This window comes from Carassius gibelio, chromosome A3 (genome assembly GCF_023724105.1).
Source record: "Carassius gibelio isolate Cgi1373 ecotype wild population from Czech Republic chromosome A3, carGib1.2-hapl.c, whole genome shotgun sequence".
Lineage (NCBI taxonomy): Eukaryota > Metazoa > Chordata > Actinopteri > Cypriniformes > Cyprinidae > Carassius > Carassius gibelio.
Genome location: NC_068373.1, coordinates 10,388,770 through 10,408,378, shown reverse-complemented (window position 1 = coordinate 10,408,378; position 19,609 = coordinate 10,388,770). Strand labels below are relative to the sequence as shown.

The 19,609-nt window shown below is 34.7% G+C and overlaps 1 protein-coding gene across 3 annotated transcripts; it reads left to right on the top strand.

The window, feature by feature from the left end:
• The first annotated feature begins 829 nt into the window (after nucleotides 1–829).
• LOC127946295 (coatomer subunit zeta-1) lies at nucleotides 830–13,876 on the top strand. Of its 3 annotated transcripts, XM_052542764.1 has the most exons (10): nucleotides 835–937; nucleotides 4,740–4,808; nucleotides 5,377–5,461; nucleotides 6,900–6,991; nucleotides 8,054–8,109; nucleotides 9,056–9,133; nucleotides 9,847–9,898; nucleotides 11,761–11,799; nucleotides 12,043–12,075; nucleotides 12,873–13,876. In XM_052542764.1, exons 1-10 carry the CDS (start codon nucleotides 920–922, stop codon nucleotides 12,918–12,920), a joined length of 570 nt encoding a protein of 189 aa, XP_052398724.1. In that variant the 5' UTR covers nucleotides 835–919; the 3' UTR covers nucleotides 12,921–13,876. The 3 variants fall into 3 exon arrangements, with proteins under 3 accessions (XP_052398735.1, XP_052398724.1, XP_052398742.1); XM_052542782.1 differs by lacking the exon at nucleotides 12,043–12,075 and having other exon boundaries at nucleotides 840–937; XM_052542775.1 differs by lacking the exons at nucleotides 11,761–11,799; nucleotides 12,043–12,075; nucleotides 12,873–13,876 and adding an exon at nucleotides 10,220–11,754 and having other exon boundaries at nucleotides 830–937.
• The last annotated feature ends 5,733 nt before the right edge of the window (nucleotides 13,877–19,609 follow it).

The window sequence follows — 19,609 nt, the reverse complement described above, 5'->3', positions numbered from 1 at the left end:
TTCGGCAAGAGCGCGCGTGCTCGCGCCCCAGCTGTGACTTTTTCCAGTAGCCTTTCTAGAGCTTTCGTGTTAATCTTTGGACCGTGAAACAAGAGCCACTAAATAATTGACTGGAATAAAATGATACAAATAAGTACCGAACTATTTTTTATTCATTTATTTAACACGTGCATCTATTGGATGATTGTAAATTATGCAATGTGCGGTAGCCTACCATTTAAAGTGATAGTTCACCGATAAATGAAAATTCATCATTAACTGACCATCCATTTGTTTCAAACCTGTATGAGTTAATTTGAACACAAAGTATATATATTTTGAAAAATGTTTGTAAAACAAACTCGAACAAGTGTGGAAAAACGTAAGAATGAGTAAATTATGATATTATTTAAGGAGGGAAAATATTTGCTAATTATTATTATTATTATTATGTGACATTTTAATTCGTGTATTTACAGTAGCTTAAGCTGTAAGCAAGCTTCACCCCTGATCCATGAACCTTTTCAGCTTTGCTGCCCCCTGTCGTGCGAGTAAGAGTTGACGTTACATAATTCATTTGCTTCATAATCTATTCATTGCATACACTGTTGGTGGCAGTCACGCGTATGGAACTTATTTGGAAAACGAGTTACTCATTAGAGCCAATGGTATGACTCCCAAAATTGAATTTCATTCTCAAGAATTCCCAACAAACGTTCAAGTGAGCAGCAGGCAGAGATCGTAAGCGAGCGTACATTGGAAGCCGCCATTGTGGCTCCTGTACCGTAGCGATGCTGAAGTAGAAAGCCATGGTGGGTTTGAGCCAACATGGCGGCCTGAGGGCTGTAGTTGCGGACACGCCCCCTGTGAGTCAGAGGGTTTTAGGAGAGCTACTGTAATGACAGCTCAAAGCTGTCCACGTCAACACTGAGCTACAACCATGGACTCCGCGGCTCTGGTAGGATACGTGTGCCATTTACTCGCTGTTTTTATTTATTTATTATTATTTCATTTCTCACTGTTACCGTTGATAATAATAGATAGCCTGGGTTTGGTAGTTTGTACGCAGTTTTTGTCTGAATAGAGAATTATGTTTTTGACAGCATCTATTTTTATCTTATATTAGTCTTTGCGTGCTAAGTTGGGGCAATATTTTAAGAAGCTCCAAGTTACAGTTGTGAACTACTGTAAATACTAATCGACTTGTATTATAAACGCTCGCGCATGCTTTTTTCTCGCACAAACTAAATTAATGTTGCCAGACACCGATCTGGTTTCGCTTTGCGACCTAACAAAAAATTATGGAAGCAAACCATAACATTATTTTTCCGATTATGAACAGATCGTACATTTTAGTGCTTATGCGCTACGGGTTCGTTTATGTTCATTTCCCGCTTGTGTTTAGTTTGTTCCGAAAGTTTTTTTCCCCTTCTAGTCATGGAATATGTGGGTTTTCAAAGTGGGACGTGGATGCCACGTCCTCGACGCGTCTCTGGCGGAGCGGAGCGCGCGCTGCATGTGTGGTGCGCGTGATTGATCCCACAGGTGGATACTTGGAGGAGATCAGGGATATTGCTAGCAATGGTCATTTTAATACTCTTATGAGTTGACCTATATGGGAAACATCAGTTCTAATGGCAAAATTAATACTGTAGCTCAGGGGCGCAACTGCACTTTTGCTGAGAGGTATTGCAAGATGAATGTTGGCGCCCCCCTTGTATTCTGGCCCCTAACACAAACTCCCACAGAAGACTTTCTGTAAGTTAATGACCAAAAGCCCATTAACTAGCTTGGTCATAAAGGATACAAACTCATCAGAGTGCCAAAGGGAAGAACCCCCTCCCCCATTTTCAATACCATAGGAAAGAAGGTAAAAAGTGAAAAGAAAACAGAAAGAAAAAAAGGAAAGTTCGCTGAATAACATCCCCTTTAACTATATTTAAAGAATAGATTGGTTCCATAAGAATAGTTCAGTGTCTGGCCTGTTTGACTGCCTAATGGGACATAAAATGTTTGATGGTCATTAACTCTTTACAGCTAAACAACGACAAAACAAACAAACAAAAAAACATAATAATAATAAACTTTCTATTCAACAAAAGGTTCTTTAGATTATTAAACTGCTCTTCTCACTAAGAAAACTATTATTTTTTTAAGAGTCTAGGTTAATGCTGTTTTTTTCTAACCCTGGTTAAAGGTCCATTTTAAGCAACATTTCACATTTATAATTTCAAAATGGGGTTAGCCAGTCTCTATGTTTGAGGGAAACCATTGAAATTGTCATTGTATGTTTCTAGACATTAGGGAAGTAGAGCAGTCTACTTGGTAAATGGGTTTAGGTTAACAGTTTAAAGTGTGAAAAGACCAAAAGTGTGGATACTGGGCCCATATATTACAGGGAAGACAGGAGGGGGAATATAAAGAGGCTGGTCCCAGACTCTAAAACAGTCTCCTTCTCAATATTAGATCTTCCCCTTCTGTTTCTATTTTTTAAAATCCTCCCTAAAAACTTGTCTGTATTCTTTATTTTAATTGAGGATATGTTTATATTTTTAAATATGTCTCATAAATAAGATCCAGTGTGTTAATTCTGTTTTAATTTTGTTCAAATATTTTGTTAATATCTCTGTACAGCACTTTGCAACTTCTGTTGTTTTGAAATGTGCTTTATAAATTAATAAACTAACCTGATGGCTGACCCTAGACAGTAGAACACTTTTTTTATAGTAGGCCTAATTTTCTTCAAACAAATGAAATATTGCTTGATTTTTAGTTTGGTAATTTCATCTGCATTTTTTCATGTTTACTTAGAGATAATTTATGGAAAATTTGCCATGCTTAAGTGAAAGATTTCTGCCACCTGGTAGAAATAAAAATACTATTGAAATGAATGTCATGATACTCCCACTATAACCACTAAATTGCAGCAGAGGATAATTCATTGTCTCATCTACCATTTACTCTCCATAACATAGCTCTTTTCACATGCTCTGATTTTGGATTTATATTTAGATATAAAAAATCTTTAGGATACATTTAAAGGGGTCATATGATGCGATTTTCAAGTTTACCTTTCTCTTTTGATTGTTACAAGCTGTTCCTGAATAGATAAGATCCCTAAAGTTGCAAAGACTATATTCTCAAACCCAAAGAGATATTCTTTATAAAAGTCATATGACATTCCTAAAAAGAACATTATTTGGTGTATTTGGTGTAATGAAATGTGTTTAGGCGATTTAAGGTAAATTAAAAAAAACACATCACATTTTGTGCCTTAAGCATGTGATGGAAATGTTACGCCTCTTAACACTGTGATGCCGTATGTGTGATGCCAGCACGATGAAACAGAACCATGAAACCTGTTGGAAAAACGAGGTATTTGTTGCATCCAGTGGTGACATGATTACTGATTATAATGACTTATACTGTATTTTTATGCGTTGCATAATGCGGCGTTGACATAAAACCATGTCTGCATTTGTGATCAGAGAAACGGCAAACAAGCTCTATCTGCACTGCTCAAAACTCACATTTAAATCATCAGTGGAAAATTCTTTAAATATAAAAACGTACTTACAGACTGTTAGTCAGATTTTCAGATGTGTGCAGCACATTTTACGGAGGACTGTTTCTTGATCCTGGGAGAGTAGACTACAATGCCAGCTTTTCTGACTCACAGCCTGTAAGTAAGTTTTCATATGTAAAGGATTTGCATGATTCAAACGCGAGTTTTGAGCAGTGTAGAGTAGCGCTCGTTGTTTGTCATTTCTCCGATCACAAATGTAGAAGCGGTTTCTATGTTTATGCAACACTATGCAACACAACGCGTAAAAACACAGTACAAGTCATTATAATCCGTAATTATGTTCCCACTGGGATGCAACAAATGGCTTGCTTGCAATGTGTTTTATGGTTTTTGTCTTTTTGCGATGTTGTTTTGACCGGGACATGCATCACAGTATGTTAATTGGCTAACATTTCCGTCACACGCTTGAGGTATTCAGCCAATCACGACACACAGGATAGCTGGCCAATCAGAGCACACCTCGCTTTTCAGATCAATGAGAATTGTAAAAATGTACATGGTTGTATCCTTGTTAATAATCTCAGTTCTTAAATGTAAATCAAAAGCTCATTTCGCAGACATTGCCTGACTTTTTACAAATTTTCTGAGCAACAGATATACTCAGAAATGAACTGATATTAAGGTTAATCACTTTGCCACATAATCTTTACATGCAACACAAAAGGAACTCTCATGCAATTAACCTTGGATGGAATGGATGGCAATATGCTGCATATTTTATTGTTATATATAACATTTTATATTAGTTAAAGGGTTATTGGTAACCCTTTTAATAGATAGATCTGCAGTGCAAGGTGTTACTGTGAATTAGATATTATAATTTACAGTGGGGAACGTTTCATTGTTTGGCCCTGAAGGTCTACATCGAGACAGGATTCTCTTGTATTTCAACCAGATGATCTGAATCTCCTGTGGTTCTCCTGGCTCAAGTTCTGTGATACACTCAGACTTTGAATCAGTGGTAGTCAGTGCATGACAGAACTTTGGCCCGGACGGACCCAATCGAGTGAGAGCCAACAGGCAGCCACTTCTGACTACACCTTCTCCTTTTATAGTATTTTTCTGTCTGTAGGCATGTAACAGTATTATTGCAAGGGTTTTTATTTATGACATCTGAGGCATAAAAAAAATAATGTTGAATGTTTGAAAATAATGTAGATTTATTTTCACCCAGGAACCCTCGCTCTACACTGTGAAGGCTGTCTTCATCTTAGACAACGATGGAAACCGACTGCTTTCAAAGGTGCATAGATCCCCTTTACACAAATATTCTCAAAATGCAATTGTTAAACTGTTGGCACATTAGCCATTTAATAATATAAGAGAACAGAGACAGTGTCAAATTACTTTACGTATCTAGAATTTAAAAGAATATATATATATTTTTTATTTATATATTTTTGCATTTTTTACATTTATTTATTTTTGCATATTTTGGTTATTTTCAGTTTTATTGATTGAAAGTCTATGGCTTTTTCCTTTATAATCAGCAGAGGTGCAAAATCCCACTCCTAGAAATCTTAATTCTGACTGGCAGGGTTTAGTTCCAACACTAATCAAAAACACCTTCACCAGACAATCAGGAATTAAAAAATAAAATACATTTTACAGCTGTGCATTTATGAATTTTGTTTTCGTAGATGTATTATTTTTTAGGCTGATCTTGTTCCATAGAGGACCTCCTCTTTTACCGGGTCATTTTATGAAGAAACAACAAACATGTGCAGACATGAAAATGTGGAAATATGAGTTAAGCATTATGCATACATATTCATGTACTATAATAACAAATGATTCATATGCAATTTCAGTACTATGATCCAGAACTTTACCCATCCATGAAAGAGCAGAAGAATTTTGAAACGAACATCTTCAACAAAACACATAAAGCTGACAGTAAGTTCATTATTAAATAGCTCTTATGTTGCACTTTACTGATCAGTATACTGCTTTATTTATTGCTTGTGGTGATTAGACCTGATTGACTGCTTTATGTTCCAACTCAAGCACTTCAGATCAATGATTCATAGTAAATTCAAGAAAGTTTAGAGATTTCATTATGCAAATTAGGACCACACCCACTCTCAAAGTATAATAATAAGCGTCCCAGATCAGTCCCAGATCAGTCCCAGATCAAGTTACTAGTTTACAGTGGTCCTTGGTCATTAGAACTTGCTTCCTCTGGGGCTTGCAGGTCAGATTGCTGGAAAACTGGGTGGAGAACCTGTTCTAGAGTTCATAGATGTTTCTGTCACTTGCCCCGTGGGGTGAAGGAGTATGACACCAGGACAAAAAACACCCTGATCCTTTCACCTGTTTAGGTGTTCACTGTTTTAACATGGTCAAAATACACACCTGTATTTGTCTCTTAAAGGTGAAACTGTCCACTCTGTTTACAGCTCTTTGAGTTTTCTTTTATTCTTCAGTCAGATATTCAGACAAACATATTGAGATTAATCAATTGAAATGGGCCAGAAATAGCTTCTGGCCTGCAGTTGCTTTGCTTTACATGAAACTTTCAGTAATCAGACACCTGGTACTTTTAACACAGTGTCTCAAAATAAAACACAGATCTGGGATCAGTTTTACTATTACATATAAACAGAAAATTTGAATTGGATCTGATATTGTTTTGTTGTGCTGAATATTGCATTGAAATCTCACTCTATCTATCATGTAAGAGCAAGTAATAAGATGAAAGTAATAAATAAAATAAAGTAATAAAATAAGTGAGATAAGTTGACTGATGAAAATAACATTGATGTTGGCTTGACAAAGAAAGGCTGTGTAATATTTATCATCTATGAATATATCATAATTGTTTTAATGATGTGCGAGCTGGCATGATTGAGTAGATCTTTCATTTTGAAACAAATAACTAAAATAATAATAATAATAATAATAATAATTTCTTCATATAGTTAAGTAATATCACACAAGCAAGTATGCATTTTCCCGAAAGTTAGCACATGTGCCTAATCACAAATGTGTTTTTTTTGTTATACAACAGTTCAACAAACAAGACGTTAATTCAGTTTCTAAACGAATCAAGCATTTTGAACGAATCGTTTCAATGAATGATTCAGTGAATCACTAGTTAAGATACTGGTGGTTTTAGTGTCATACTTATTCATCCCTGACAAGCCTAAACTAGCTAAGGAAAAATATTGTTTAAATACTGTTGTACATAACAGTGTAAAAAAATTAAAATTATATAGATTGGTAAAAGTTTGTTCTATATCTCTAATGTTTAACAGAAAATACATAATTTTATGAACAAATAAATGTTAATTCTTTGTACTTTTGTGTCTTTTGCTTCTTTCTGTGTGCGCAGATGAAATCTCTTTCTTAGAGGGAATGACGATAGTCTACAAGAGCAGCATAGACTTGTTCTTCTATGTAGTTGGCAGCGCTCAGGAGAATGAGGTGAGACCTGTAAGCAAATGAGCTGGCCTGTGATTGGCTGAAGTGCTGTCCATACTCCAACCTTGTCACTTAATTTGCATGTGGCAGCAATTCTTTCTGGCCATTTTGGAGAGCTGGTCAGTTTTAAACACTTTTTGACATCTGTGCCATTTTGTTGAGAAGGGTATAGCTGCAGCCTGGAGATCTCCAAATAGGGGCGGGAACTCCAAAACGGGGTGGGAGCTCCAAATAGGGCGTGGCTTCCTCCCATTGACAGACAGGTGCATGACACACATGCACAATTTTTTCCCAATCCACTTCAGTGCAACTCCGCCCCACAGCTGATTCTGAAGTTTTTATTGGTTGTGTCAGTTAAAGTGTTTCCTAAACTATGCAACAAAAAATGCTAACCCCTAAACCTACCCCACACCTTACCTTAACCATTCAAATTGACTGAATGGCGGGATTGGCGCTGAATAGTGTGGTAAAGAAAGTTGCAGTTCAGGAGATAAACAGTCAATAAGATTATGCGATATGAGACTCACTGGACAATGGCAGTACTTTAGTTACAACCAGCATCACTACCCTGTCCTAGCCTGCAAATTTCCTGGCCCGGGACGGCCATGTTGCTTGGAATAAAACGATAGAGTAAAATATTTCCCCTCCGCTGGGACGGCTCCTGAGTGATTCCCGTTTACTTCATGAAGCAGAGGTTCAGACTTGGGTCTGCCTCAAACCTTGGGTATGTCTCTGCTCTCATGGAGAACTTATTTATTTTATTTTAGATGAACTAGAAACAATGTTTAATTTATAAAGTTTTATAAATTAAAGTAACAGTTGAAACAGTAACAATTTGTTGAAGCCACAGCCAATGGAGAAAGTCTTTGCGAAAGGAGACCCCACCCATTTTGGATGTTCTGCCCAATTTTGGAGATCACATCCCATTTTGGAGATCTCCGGTCTGCAGTTATACCCACTTGATTTTGTTTGTCTAAAAGGATGCATATTTAACAAAGTCAGCTGTGTTTCATCCCTTTCCTTTTATTTGTCTCTCTCTCTTTTCCTGTATTTGTCTGATCTCAGCTCATGCTGATGGCAGTGTTGAACTGCTTGTTTGAGTCTCTCAGTCAGATGTTGAGGTGAGTTCAGCTTCTGATTGAGACATCAGAGTACACACACACACACACACACACACACACACACACACACACACACACACACAGGTGCATCTCAATAAATTAGAATGTCGAGGAAAATTTCATCTATTTCAGTAATTTAACTCAAATTGTGAAACTCATGTATTAAATTCAGTACAATGAAGTAGTTTAAGTCTTTGGTTCTTTTAACTGTGATGATTTGAGGGCAATGAATGCTTTTATTCAGCATAGAAGGACACATTAAATTGACCAAAGTGACAGTAAACACAAATATAATATAACAAAAGATGGTACACACGTTATTTTGAATTGTAATACATTTGCTCAAATAAGTGCAGCCTTAGTGAATTTTTTTTAAAAACAAAAACAAAAACAAATCTTACCGACAACACATTTTGTATATTCTGCAAAAACGTTCACACTCGAAGGCAAGTTGACTGTCTGCAGATGTAGTTCTACACTTCTAGATTTTAGACTTTAAGAACATGATGTTTTTGTAAACTATCACAACACCACAAGACGGAGCGGTTAGCTAACACCACATAAAAATGTACCTGTAATACATAGTTGATACAAATTAAAAACACAAAACCAATGCATTCTCCCTGTGAAATTCATTCAATTTCTTCGGGAATTTAAGTTTTGTCGGTTTTACAACCATAGAATATTGTGCACTGTTAAGGGCTTGTGGCATTTTGGAAAACTCATAGATTTTTGCTGTTACATATGAGATGGTGGACGTGTCAGTGTGTCTGGAGCAGTCAAATGTGGCATCTGCCTGTACACATCCACGGTCCTGGCTGCCTATAGACTAATTCATGTCAGAATTCCCAGAATTCTTGGCATCAAGCCTCCAGTGGTATCCATAGAAACTGGTTTGTCACAGAAGAACACTTGTGTGCTCAGATGTCTGCTTCTTCTCCAACAGGAAGAATGTGGAGAAACGGACTCTGTTGGATAACATGGATGGAGTGTTCCTGGTGGTGGATGAAATCATCGATGGAGGGTAAGTAATACACAGCTCTCTTCTAGAAATGAGTCGAGTTGGAATTTTACATTTTCTCCAGTTTTCAGTCACACGATCCTTCAGAAATCATTTTAATATGCTGATTTGCTACTCAGGAGACATTTCCTGTTTAATATTTTTGTGGAAATTGTGCTAGTCCTACATTTCATGAGGAAGAGGATTTGTAATCCATGGAAAGTTTAAAAGAGCAGCATTTATTAGAAATTTGGAAACACTTTACAATAAGGTTTATTAGTGAAAATTTGTCAACTATAAGTTGACATAAACTAAAGCACGAACAATAATTCTACAGCATTTAGTGATCTTAGCTAATGTTAATTTGAACTTTTACCAATGCATTATTAAAATAAAAAGTGCTTGTTAACATTAGTTAGTGCACTGTGAACTAATTAATCATTAACTAACATTAACAAAGATTAACAAATACAGTAACAAATGTATTGTCCATTGTTAGTTCATGTTAGTTAATACATTAACTACAAATGACTCCTTATTGTAAAGTGTTACCTAATTTTTTTCTGTATTATTATACATTTCTTTACTAATTTTGATAAATTCAATGCATCTTTGCTGTTTAAAAAATAATTCCCTAATATTATTTCCAAAAGTCTAACTGACCCCAATCAAAGTCTCAATGCTCACAGTTTTGTGTTATAAAATGCATGACTTACTATATTGATACTTGTTTACAGGGTGATCCTAGAGAGTGACCCCCAGCAGGTCATTGAGAAGGTCAACTACAGGGTAAGAGACTGGACAGAAGAGCAGATATCATTGCGTTATGAACTGACGGTGTGTGTTTGCTGTGTTTAGGGGTTCTTCTCTGACAGCGTGTTATTAAACCACAGACAGTTGTCAGATATGACCACAGTACTGCAAGTCAGCAGAGTGTCTGGCTTGTGTTTTACCTTTCTGTATTTAGAATTACCTCAGCATATCATTTCAGCTTGACAAGAAGTTGCCCTTTTTTTAATGTGTATGTGGAAAGGAGGGATAAACAGTAATGTGTCCCTTTCACATAAATACACACAGACAGACTAAATGTGCCCTCTCTTGCTCTGTCAGTGTGTGTCAGAACAAGCGTACGGCTTCGTCCTTTTTGATTACATCACTGGTAACACGGAGGACCAGGGGGAGAAGCGTCAGCTCCTGTAGTTCTCCTTCAGCCCCCCTCCTTCACTCCCTCTGATTCAGAGCTGGATAGAGATGGAGAGAGAGAGAGAGAGAGAGAGAGAGAGAGTGGGCAGGTACCTGCATGGCATGCACAAGTGTGTGTGAGGCTCCCAAGAGGGACAGCTGTAACCCAGGCGGACGATCAATATTAAGAAAACATGGCTCTGACATCTGAGCATAAACCTTTCGCTGCGGAGCGGGAGACACTGAGTCACTTCTTTGAGTTACACTCACATAAACTCACTCAATCAATGACCGGCATGATTTCAGTCCACAGTTCTGATTTATGCTGTTATGAGCTTCATTTTTTACTCCAGTAAAAGGGAGGAAGACGCTAAGACCCACCTATAAAATAAATGATTTCAAATAAGATTTAAATATATTGAATACAAAACAGCATATATTTTTTTATTAGTAGTATAAGTACAACATATTATATGTGAATACAATTCACATATAGATTTAATTTTTGTGATCGTTTAGTTTTATTTATTCAATTTTAGTGATGGTCCTGCTTCTGTCCAGTGATCAGCTCTAGTGCCGGGATGTCTTCTGTGGGAATATATCGTCCCACAAATGTCCACCCATAAAATAAATGATCAACTTTAAATTAAAATTTTAAAAACAACAAAAAATCTATTATATAATATACTTAAATTAAACTCTAATCTTAAGATTTAATCTCAGACAAATATATTTTTCAAATAAATTTTAAAATATATTTTAGGCATTTAATTTACCTGGAAAATTATTGTAATTATTATTTATTATGCTTCATTACACTTTTTTATTTTTTAAATACAATATGGTTTTTTAATTCATTTTTAAAAATTACTTTTACTTTACCATTTACTTTTCTGTACTATTTTTCATGAGTAGTAAAATATATGTTTAAAATATATTTAGATGTTTTTTTTTTTTTTTACTCAGTTTTAGTGATGGTTCTGCTCTAGTGTAGTGTTTGAATAATATGGACGCTAAAATAAAGCCAATATTTACATAATAAATCTAATCTAATATTACTTATTTTAAAAAATATTTACAAAACATTTACTTAATTGACAACAGACAATGTTCATTGTCTATTATCAAGGCTGTTGAAATATCGGTTGAAAGTGAACTTACACTTCAGTTAACTGGGCAAGTGGGCGTTATTATCAACCAATGCCATTCATCTCAAATTTGGCAGAAATTTGCAGATCATTTAATCTATTATTGCTCCAGATGTTCTTTTGGGACATTGTTTTTGTCCATTAGTGATGTTTATCAGTAGTAGCAGTTGAGTTGTGGTGTGTTGTTGCCCTTTAACCATCTCTTTGGCATACAGTAACAGTCTGAAACATCTTGCATGATGTCTGGCTTGGTTGCTTATGGTTTATGTCAGTCAGTTATTATTTTAATTATAACTGGTTTTCATTTTGGTTATTTTACAGGCGGATGACAACCCATTATCAGAACAGAGTGTGGCACAGGTATTGAACGCACAAAGAACGAACATAACAACCCCCCCCCCCCCCCACACACACACAGACACACACACACACACTTAATGCAATGATGAACTTTCCCACCTTTTAACATCTTTGTCATGAAACCTATTTAACATGCAAAACTTGTTAAACGGTCTGGAATGTTTTGCTTTTTCTAACCGTAATTAACGTCTTGACTGATTTTAGTCTCGCTCTAACCTTTGCCACTAACTCTAACCTTGACAGCACATCACTGAAAAACTGGCTCTCACCTCAAATGTAAGTGCACTCACACTCACACATAAGTGCTATTGGACACCCACACATATATGCATGCTGAAGTAAGCATATATGTGCATTGAAGCTCTTAAAATGTTATGCAGGCTTTTGTGTAAATCTTTAAAACTTTACATCACAGTAACAACAGAGGCGTAATATCATCTATAATGGACTGAAACTACTATAAAGTGAAGTCTAATTATAAAAAAAGGCTAATATTGTCTAGCAGTGTAATATTGTGGTCTTCAGATGCCCCCTTGTGGCCAAGATATAACATCGTTAGTGTGGTTGGTGAGTTTTATCATTATCCACTAAAAGTTGCTTTGATTCAAATAACACTAGTGGAACGATCGTTCAAAGTTATCTGTTTAAAAAAACCGTAATGTTCCGCAATTTATATTTTATTTTTATTTCAGTTTTGAACGTTCAGAGAACATTCAAACAATTATTATAACTTAATGGGAACTTTAGCAAAACTTGCTTAGAGCTGGGTACACCTCGTTATTGCAATACTGAGTCTGGTATCATGCAAAATAAAAATTGCAATTTCCATTTCATAATAGTCTTCCTTAAGCTACAAAAACAGCAATAACAAACAAATTAATGGTGTATTAAACCTATATTGCATTGCATCAGTGTGGGACTCATTTATTATTGTTACTCACAATATATGCAAGAAACATGAAATACATATAAAAATCATATTGTATTAACTAATTAACAATGCAAATTGTTGCAAAAAGTGTGTTACAGTTTTTTGGGTTGATCTATAATAATCTGCCTTTTTATTTTTTCAGGTGTTACAGTCAGCAAAGGAGCAGATCAAGTGGTCAATTCTAAAATAACATTTTCCATGACCTGAAGAAATCTGTAAATTATTGCAAGGGAATTTAATTTTTATGTTTTTTTAATGAGTTATAATTTAATTATTTATTTAAGAAATGCAGTTGCATTTCATGTTCAGTACTGAAATATGTATTTTTTTTGCCAAAGTATAATTTGTTTTGTTTTTTAAATGATTTGCTTACTGCTTACATCAGTTACTGCTAACATCAGTAAATACATGCATACCTGTCTATTTCAGTACAAAGGAGCTTTGAAGCAATCGCAACTGCTTTTAACCTCTGCAAATATTGGTATAATGCTGTTCTGTCTCGAGGAGGTTCAGTCATGTCATTTAAATTGTCACAGGTCTAAACTTCATTGTCTAAACTTTTATTAGTCTTTCGTCAGTTTTGTAATTTTGGGTATGCTTTAAAACCTTTGGTCAAAATAATAATTGACAAAGATCTGTTACACTAAGTCTCTATATTTTGCTATTTAAATCTTGTTTTGTTGTTGTTGTTGTTGTTCAAATGAGAAAAACGCAATATATATATATATATATGTGTGTGTGTGTGTGTGTGTGTGTGTGTGTGTGTGTGTGTGTGTGTGTGTGTGTGTGTGTGTGTGTGTGTGTGTGTGTGTGTGTGTGTGCGTGCGTGTATTTTGTTTTGGTGATACAAAATAACAATAAAGTAACTTTCCATGAAAAAAATATACTTCTTTCTAGTAAAATAAATTGTGTCTATTCTGCTCATTTGTTTAATAATAATAATAAAAAACATGGTTGCAGGAAATAATATGCACAAAAAAGCGTCTGCTAAATGAATAAATGTAGATTTTGTGTAAATAGTCATATTCTTAGTGTTTAAAATTTGTGTACCATTATTTAAATATTTTTTTAAATATACATTTTTTTTTTATATAATTTAACCTAAATGTAATGTCACTAAAAACTAATAAACATGTTGTTGTGTCATTTGTTGACCCGTTTCAATCTTTTCGAGACCGAATGACAATACGACCACGATGCTGATTCACTATTGGTGAGAGAACAGTGAATGAAGACCAATCAGATTTCTTTCCTATTGAATATTCTGCATAAATACGCATATGCTTATCGGTAATAAAAAAAGGGGGTGTGGCTTGGTCTGCCATTGGATGCCGTTGGCCAATGGAAATCGCGAATCCAAGGCTCCGCCCACACGACTGAACCACAGGCGCAGCTGAGGAATCGTCAAAGCCTGACTGGTTGCAGACATTAAAGATTGGTGTTGACTTTTGAAAGCGGGGAGAACTCCAACACCCAATCACATTTTACTCTTTCTTTTCGGCGTATGCAGGATCTAGACAGCTGATGGCTGTCAAATCTGATTATAATGTATCCTTGTTTTCTTTAGGCTATGCTTTCTTACTTGTTTTGCTCAGTGTCAGACAACGAAATCAGACTTAAAGCTTTGGTAATAGTGAAAATAGGCCTACATAGGTAAACATTTACAGTTTTCATTTAGGCCTGCTATAGAGTTTAAATTATATTTAAAAAAATATTATATTTTTAAAAATATTTAAATAATGGCACACAAATGTTAAACACTGAGAATATGACTATTTACACAAAATCCACAGTGAACTAAATTCCGTTCTAATGTCAAATTATTAGGAGATATTTATTCTTATCAGTAGACCTAGGTGATCACACACATATATATGTCTAATAATAATAGCCTAATAATAATAATCACTGACGCAATTACTACATTTTCACCATAAACATAAAAAATAACCAGAATGGTGTATATAAAAATAAATGTAGCTTATGGATCGAATGAAGCAGTTTCTGTTACGGATATTTCTTAATTTTCATATTGTGATCATTAAAAATCAGAGGGATTCATGTGCACAATTAGGAACTAATTTAACACGACAAAAAATTGAGACATGTTGAAACTCGCCCAAATCATCTTTTTATTAGCATAACATTTTAACACTCGTAAAAAATTATAAAACGACTGTGGGTTTTAAAAATCTAATTAAATAGGCTGCTATAAATATAGCTAAATAATTCGCAATTGGCGTTTTTAAATTTTAAATTATTATTCACTTGATTATTCACAATATTTATTCGATAGAAAGAAATAGCGTCGAAGAGACAGCAGCGGAGGCGCGTGATGCACGTGACCAGGACGCGTGATCTGCGTGAGCGCGGACCATCGACTGTATAGGCCTACATATAGCTCTAGCTAACACTGCTCACATACTTTATTTATTTATTTTTATCTTTATTTCCTCCCTGCCATAATATATTTTTTCTTTGATCTCCTACTTGTGTGTTTAGTTTGGACTTCTGTTTGGGGTCCTTATGTATGCCTACCTATCAACACCTTTTGGCCTGTTTATTTGTGCATTTATTTATTTCTTTATTTATATGTTAAAAAGAGAGAGAAATTAATTTGGTAAATAAATGATATTTATTAAATTAATTAATTAATTAATTAAATGCAATTAAATAAAATATAATAAAAATAATAATAAAATAAAATGATAAGCTAATTAAGAAAGGGGATCCCAGCCCCGACAAAATAAATATATTAGAAGCCCAGCAATATTGTGCCTTTGTAATCATAAATTATGATTTATTTCCCCCACATCATGAAGTTCCCACAAACGCTGTCAAAATTCACATGCAGGTATTGTTTTAAACAGTTTGGAATTCTTTCATATCAGCCACACACACACACACACACACACACACACACACACACACACACACACACACACACACAAAATCTTTTTGCAAGATTTCAGTTTATAATCCATATAAAAGAAAGCATGTACTTTAGGTTTAAGGAACTGTTCTATAGAATATGTCATATATAGATCAGTGGTTTAATGTCATTTTCTTCAAGTACAAATGTCATGTAGTCATGAGGTTAAGAAATAATAGTATAGGCCAAAGGGGCATTGTAAGGGTTTGTGCACACATATTGCAGTATTAAAAAAATCAAAAAGTTAAGTTTAATTGTTGCCTTAAATACCTTAAATCAGTGATGCAGTGACTGCAGTGGTAAAAGTCACTTGTTTTTTTCATGAGTTTGGTAAATAAATTCAAGCTAAAAGTACAGAAACCTGTGAAATCAAATAGAATTGACACTAATTGTTGTTAAAAGTGAAATGGATGGGAACAAATGTTTGAAATTGTTTGAAAAAGTGTACAGTATAACTTATACTGTCACTGATTGTGTTTTCTCAGAAGCACAGATATTTTACAGATGTTGACTTAAAGCCCTGCCAGGAGCCAGAAGGACTGTGATGGGTTTGTCAGATCGCCATCTAGTGGGCAAATGGAAATCTACACTGTCATCTTGAAAAAGCATTTGTGCTCAATGTAAATTATATATATATATAAATATAAATATATATAAATATATATATATTGCGCACAAAAGAAGATATATAAACAGTTGCTGATATTCACTGAGTTATATAGTACGGGAAAAATGAAATCAATGACATTCTTCAAAATATGTGTTCAAAAGAAGATAAAAACTCATAGAGGTGAGGGTGCAAATGATGACAGAATTCTCTATCGCTTTCAACTTGAGGCCTGGGATCATTGCTCATCTTGTTTTGCCACTTAACCCGGTCAGGCTGGTCTGTTGTCTGGGTTTAGAAGTTAAGCCAGGCAAGGCTGGGAAATCAAACAAGCTTGACCAGGATGTGAGACCATCTAAAACCAGCACAGGACCAGCAAACCAGCATCTCTTTGCAGCATCCTTTTCCTCCAGACATATCATGGATGTATTTTTAACCATTGTAGAAATCCATCACTAATGGCATCATGTTTCCTTCATGCAATTATAGAGAGGGGTCATAAACACACACACACACACACACACACACGTCACTGCATCTTCACATCCTCAGGAAATGTGTTTCTGAGAGAGTACTGGGTGTTAATAGATTTCAGATCGCTTGCAGCTGCTCACACTTTGCTTCAAAGTGAAGAAGCGCTGGATGAAAGAATGCCCCTTCATTTGTCACAGCCCTCTTCATGGGATAGAGACACGCAACACTGTGGGCTCGTTCCAAAATACAGTCCTCCACAAGGTCACAGCTGCACGCTAATTTCCTAAAGGACTTAACCTTGAGAAGATTTGTCCACATATTTCTCATTTTTTGCCATGCAAAAACTGACCTTGTTTCCTCTGTACTGAGTAGTTTACTGACATGATGAAAGACAAACTTATGCATAAATGACATAAAGCTGTAGGTTTTCTATTCTCAGTCAAACAAATGCTTTCATGTAAGCATCTTAATCAAACAGATCTGTACATATTGTCAATTGTTATGTTATGCTTCTACATGGATGAGTCTTGTCACTTTTCACCTGATATTTTTCTACCTCTCATTGCCACTTTACTAAACACCTGCCAGTTTTATACTGAGAAAAAAACTGTTAAGGTGTAATTATGCCTGATTTATTTATTTATTTAACATTTAAAAGGAAATATTTTTCTAGCCATACATTCGCTCTGTGTCATATGATGTCAAATAATTACATTCAAATCACAATATAATTAAAATCAGTTTGTTAAAATAAAAAAATAAAAAATCATTGGGTTCTAAACTAAACTAAAATACATTTTAACTCATATATAGGTGATAATATGTAAACTATAGGCCATAATGTAACATTATTAACTATATTAGGTTTTAAAAATAAAAAGACATATTCATTATGGGGTATTTCACCTTCTCACATTATATTTTTCAGGGACTCATATCATCAAAACTGGCATTTTGGCTGGATCCCCCAATATATTATATTATATTATATTATATTATATTATATTATATTATATTATATTATATTATATTATATTATATTATATTATATTATATTATATTATATTATATTATATTATATATTTAAAGTATAAATTATAAATGTGTTGTCCCAGTAAACAACATGTTTATGTGTAAATGGTTGGAGAATCTTTGAATAAACATTACAAAATATATTAGGCTCATTAATAAAAAGAGATATTCATTAATATGAATTCCATAGGCTAAGGATGATGTCATAAAATAGGCATTTTTGCCTGATTCCTCATAATATTGCTATATTACATAGTTTTATTATCATTAGTAGTATTATTATTATTACATTTACATTTATGCATTTAGCAGACGCCTTTATCCAAAGCGACTTATAGTGCATTCAGGCTAACATTTTTTAACCTAACATTATTATATTATTATTATTTTTTATTTATTTTATTTTTTTAATAAATGCAGCTTTGGTGACCAGGGACGTCGGACTGGGGGTAAAACCAGTACTGATTACCAGGGCCCCAAAGGAAGAGAGGGCCCTTGAAAAGTCTGGAATAAATATTTTCAAGGGAAGGGGGGCCCATTAGGACTGCCTTTGCATAGGATCTTGTGCAGCGCCCCTTTTGGTGACCATAAGAGACTTTTAAAATCATTAAAAAATCTTGTTGATCCTGAATATTCCAATGGTACTGTATTATATTACATGATATTATATGATAGTAGTGTTAAACATATTTAAAATATAAAATTATTTAATGTAAACATATTGTTTCTGTTAAAAAAAAGCATTCTGTTCTCCAGGTGTATATGGTTGAAGAATATTCAAAATAAAAGTATCTGTTAAAGTTAGTCAAACTCACTTCTTGGTGTACATCATTTAAAGGTGAGCTTTAAGACAGATATGAGATATAATATTGATCAAAACATCCAGCTGACTCTATAAATCAAAGAATTATGGAGGGAGTCATAATTGGTCATCCGTTATTGGGCATAAGTGGCATCTGGGAAATAGGGGCAATGTGGAATTTTTTTTTTTTTTTTACATCAAGGAGCCAGTTGGCATATGGTGAGACCTTTGAACTGTTCCTCATATTTCATTTATTGGCATAGTGTCATGTTTGACATTGGGGAAGACTTACTAGTCTGTTCGGAATACGTTATGGATAAAAGAAAGAGTGAGAGTTCATGTGAAAGAGACTGTATGCTAGTTTTAGACATGGAGAACAGTGGTGATTGGGTGTGCATGAGACAAATGTGTCTTGTGTATTTGTATGTTTATGTATGTGTGCTTGTGACTGCATTTCTGCCAGATAGACAAGCCTCACATCAAAGTTCAATCATCTGTAATATTTCCTTTGTTTTCAGTTGTGGAAGTTAAAATCCATAGTCACCAGAACAGCAGCACAATCATTAAATCTGGTCTCACTCACATTTTCAGTCAAATCATGCAGCACAGCAAGGGGTTGCTGCATATATAGGAGCTGGAGGGAACACACTGAGCGTGATTGGTTGGCAGCTGTTTAGCATACGCTCCCTGATTGGCTAAGGAGCTGACATTGATGGATTGGTCCTTTACTGGTTGGTTCCTCTAAAAAATGACGTTCTCAAATGCAGGGCAGGGCTAAACTTATGGGGTGTGGCTAATTTAATGTGTGCTGTCAATCAACCACACACAAAATCTTTAACCGTTTTTACAACACTTTTGTTTAAACCAAATGGTCTATATTTATGATTATCAACTCAACTCATTTGCAGAGTATTTCTTGCATACCAAATGTACGCACAATTTAACTTTTAACCCACTGAACAGTTTAACAATTATTTTACCACAGTGGAACAAAAGAATAAAATATGGAAAAATCTAAATCAGAAAGATTAA

What these genes read in the sequence shown, in the direction of transcription:
- LOC127946295 (XM_052542764.1), top strand. An exon ending in CAAAACACATAAAGCTGACA is followed by an intron (nt 5,462 to 6,899) that starts GTAAGTTCATTA and finishes CTGTGTGCGCAG; the next exon opens with ATGAAATCTCTTTCTTAGAG. An exon ending in CAGAACAGAGTGTGGCACAG is followed by an intron (nt 11,800 to 12,042) that starts GTATTGAACGCA and finishes TAACCTTGACAG; the next exon opens with CACATCACTGAAAAACTGGC.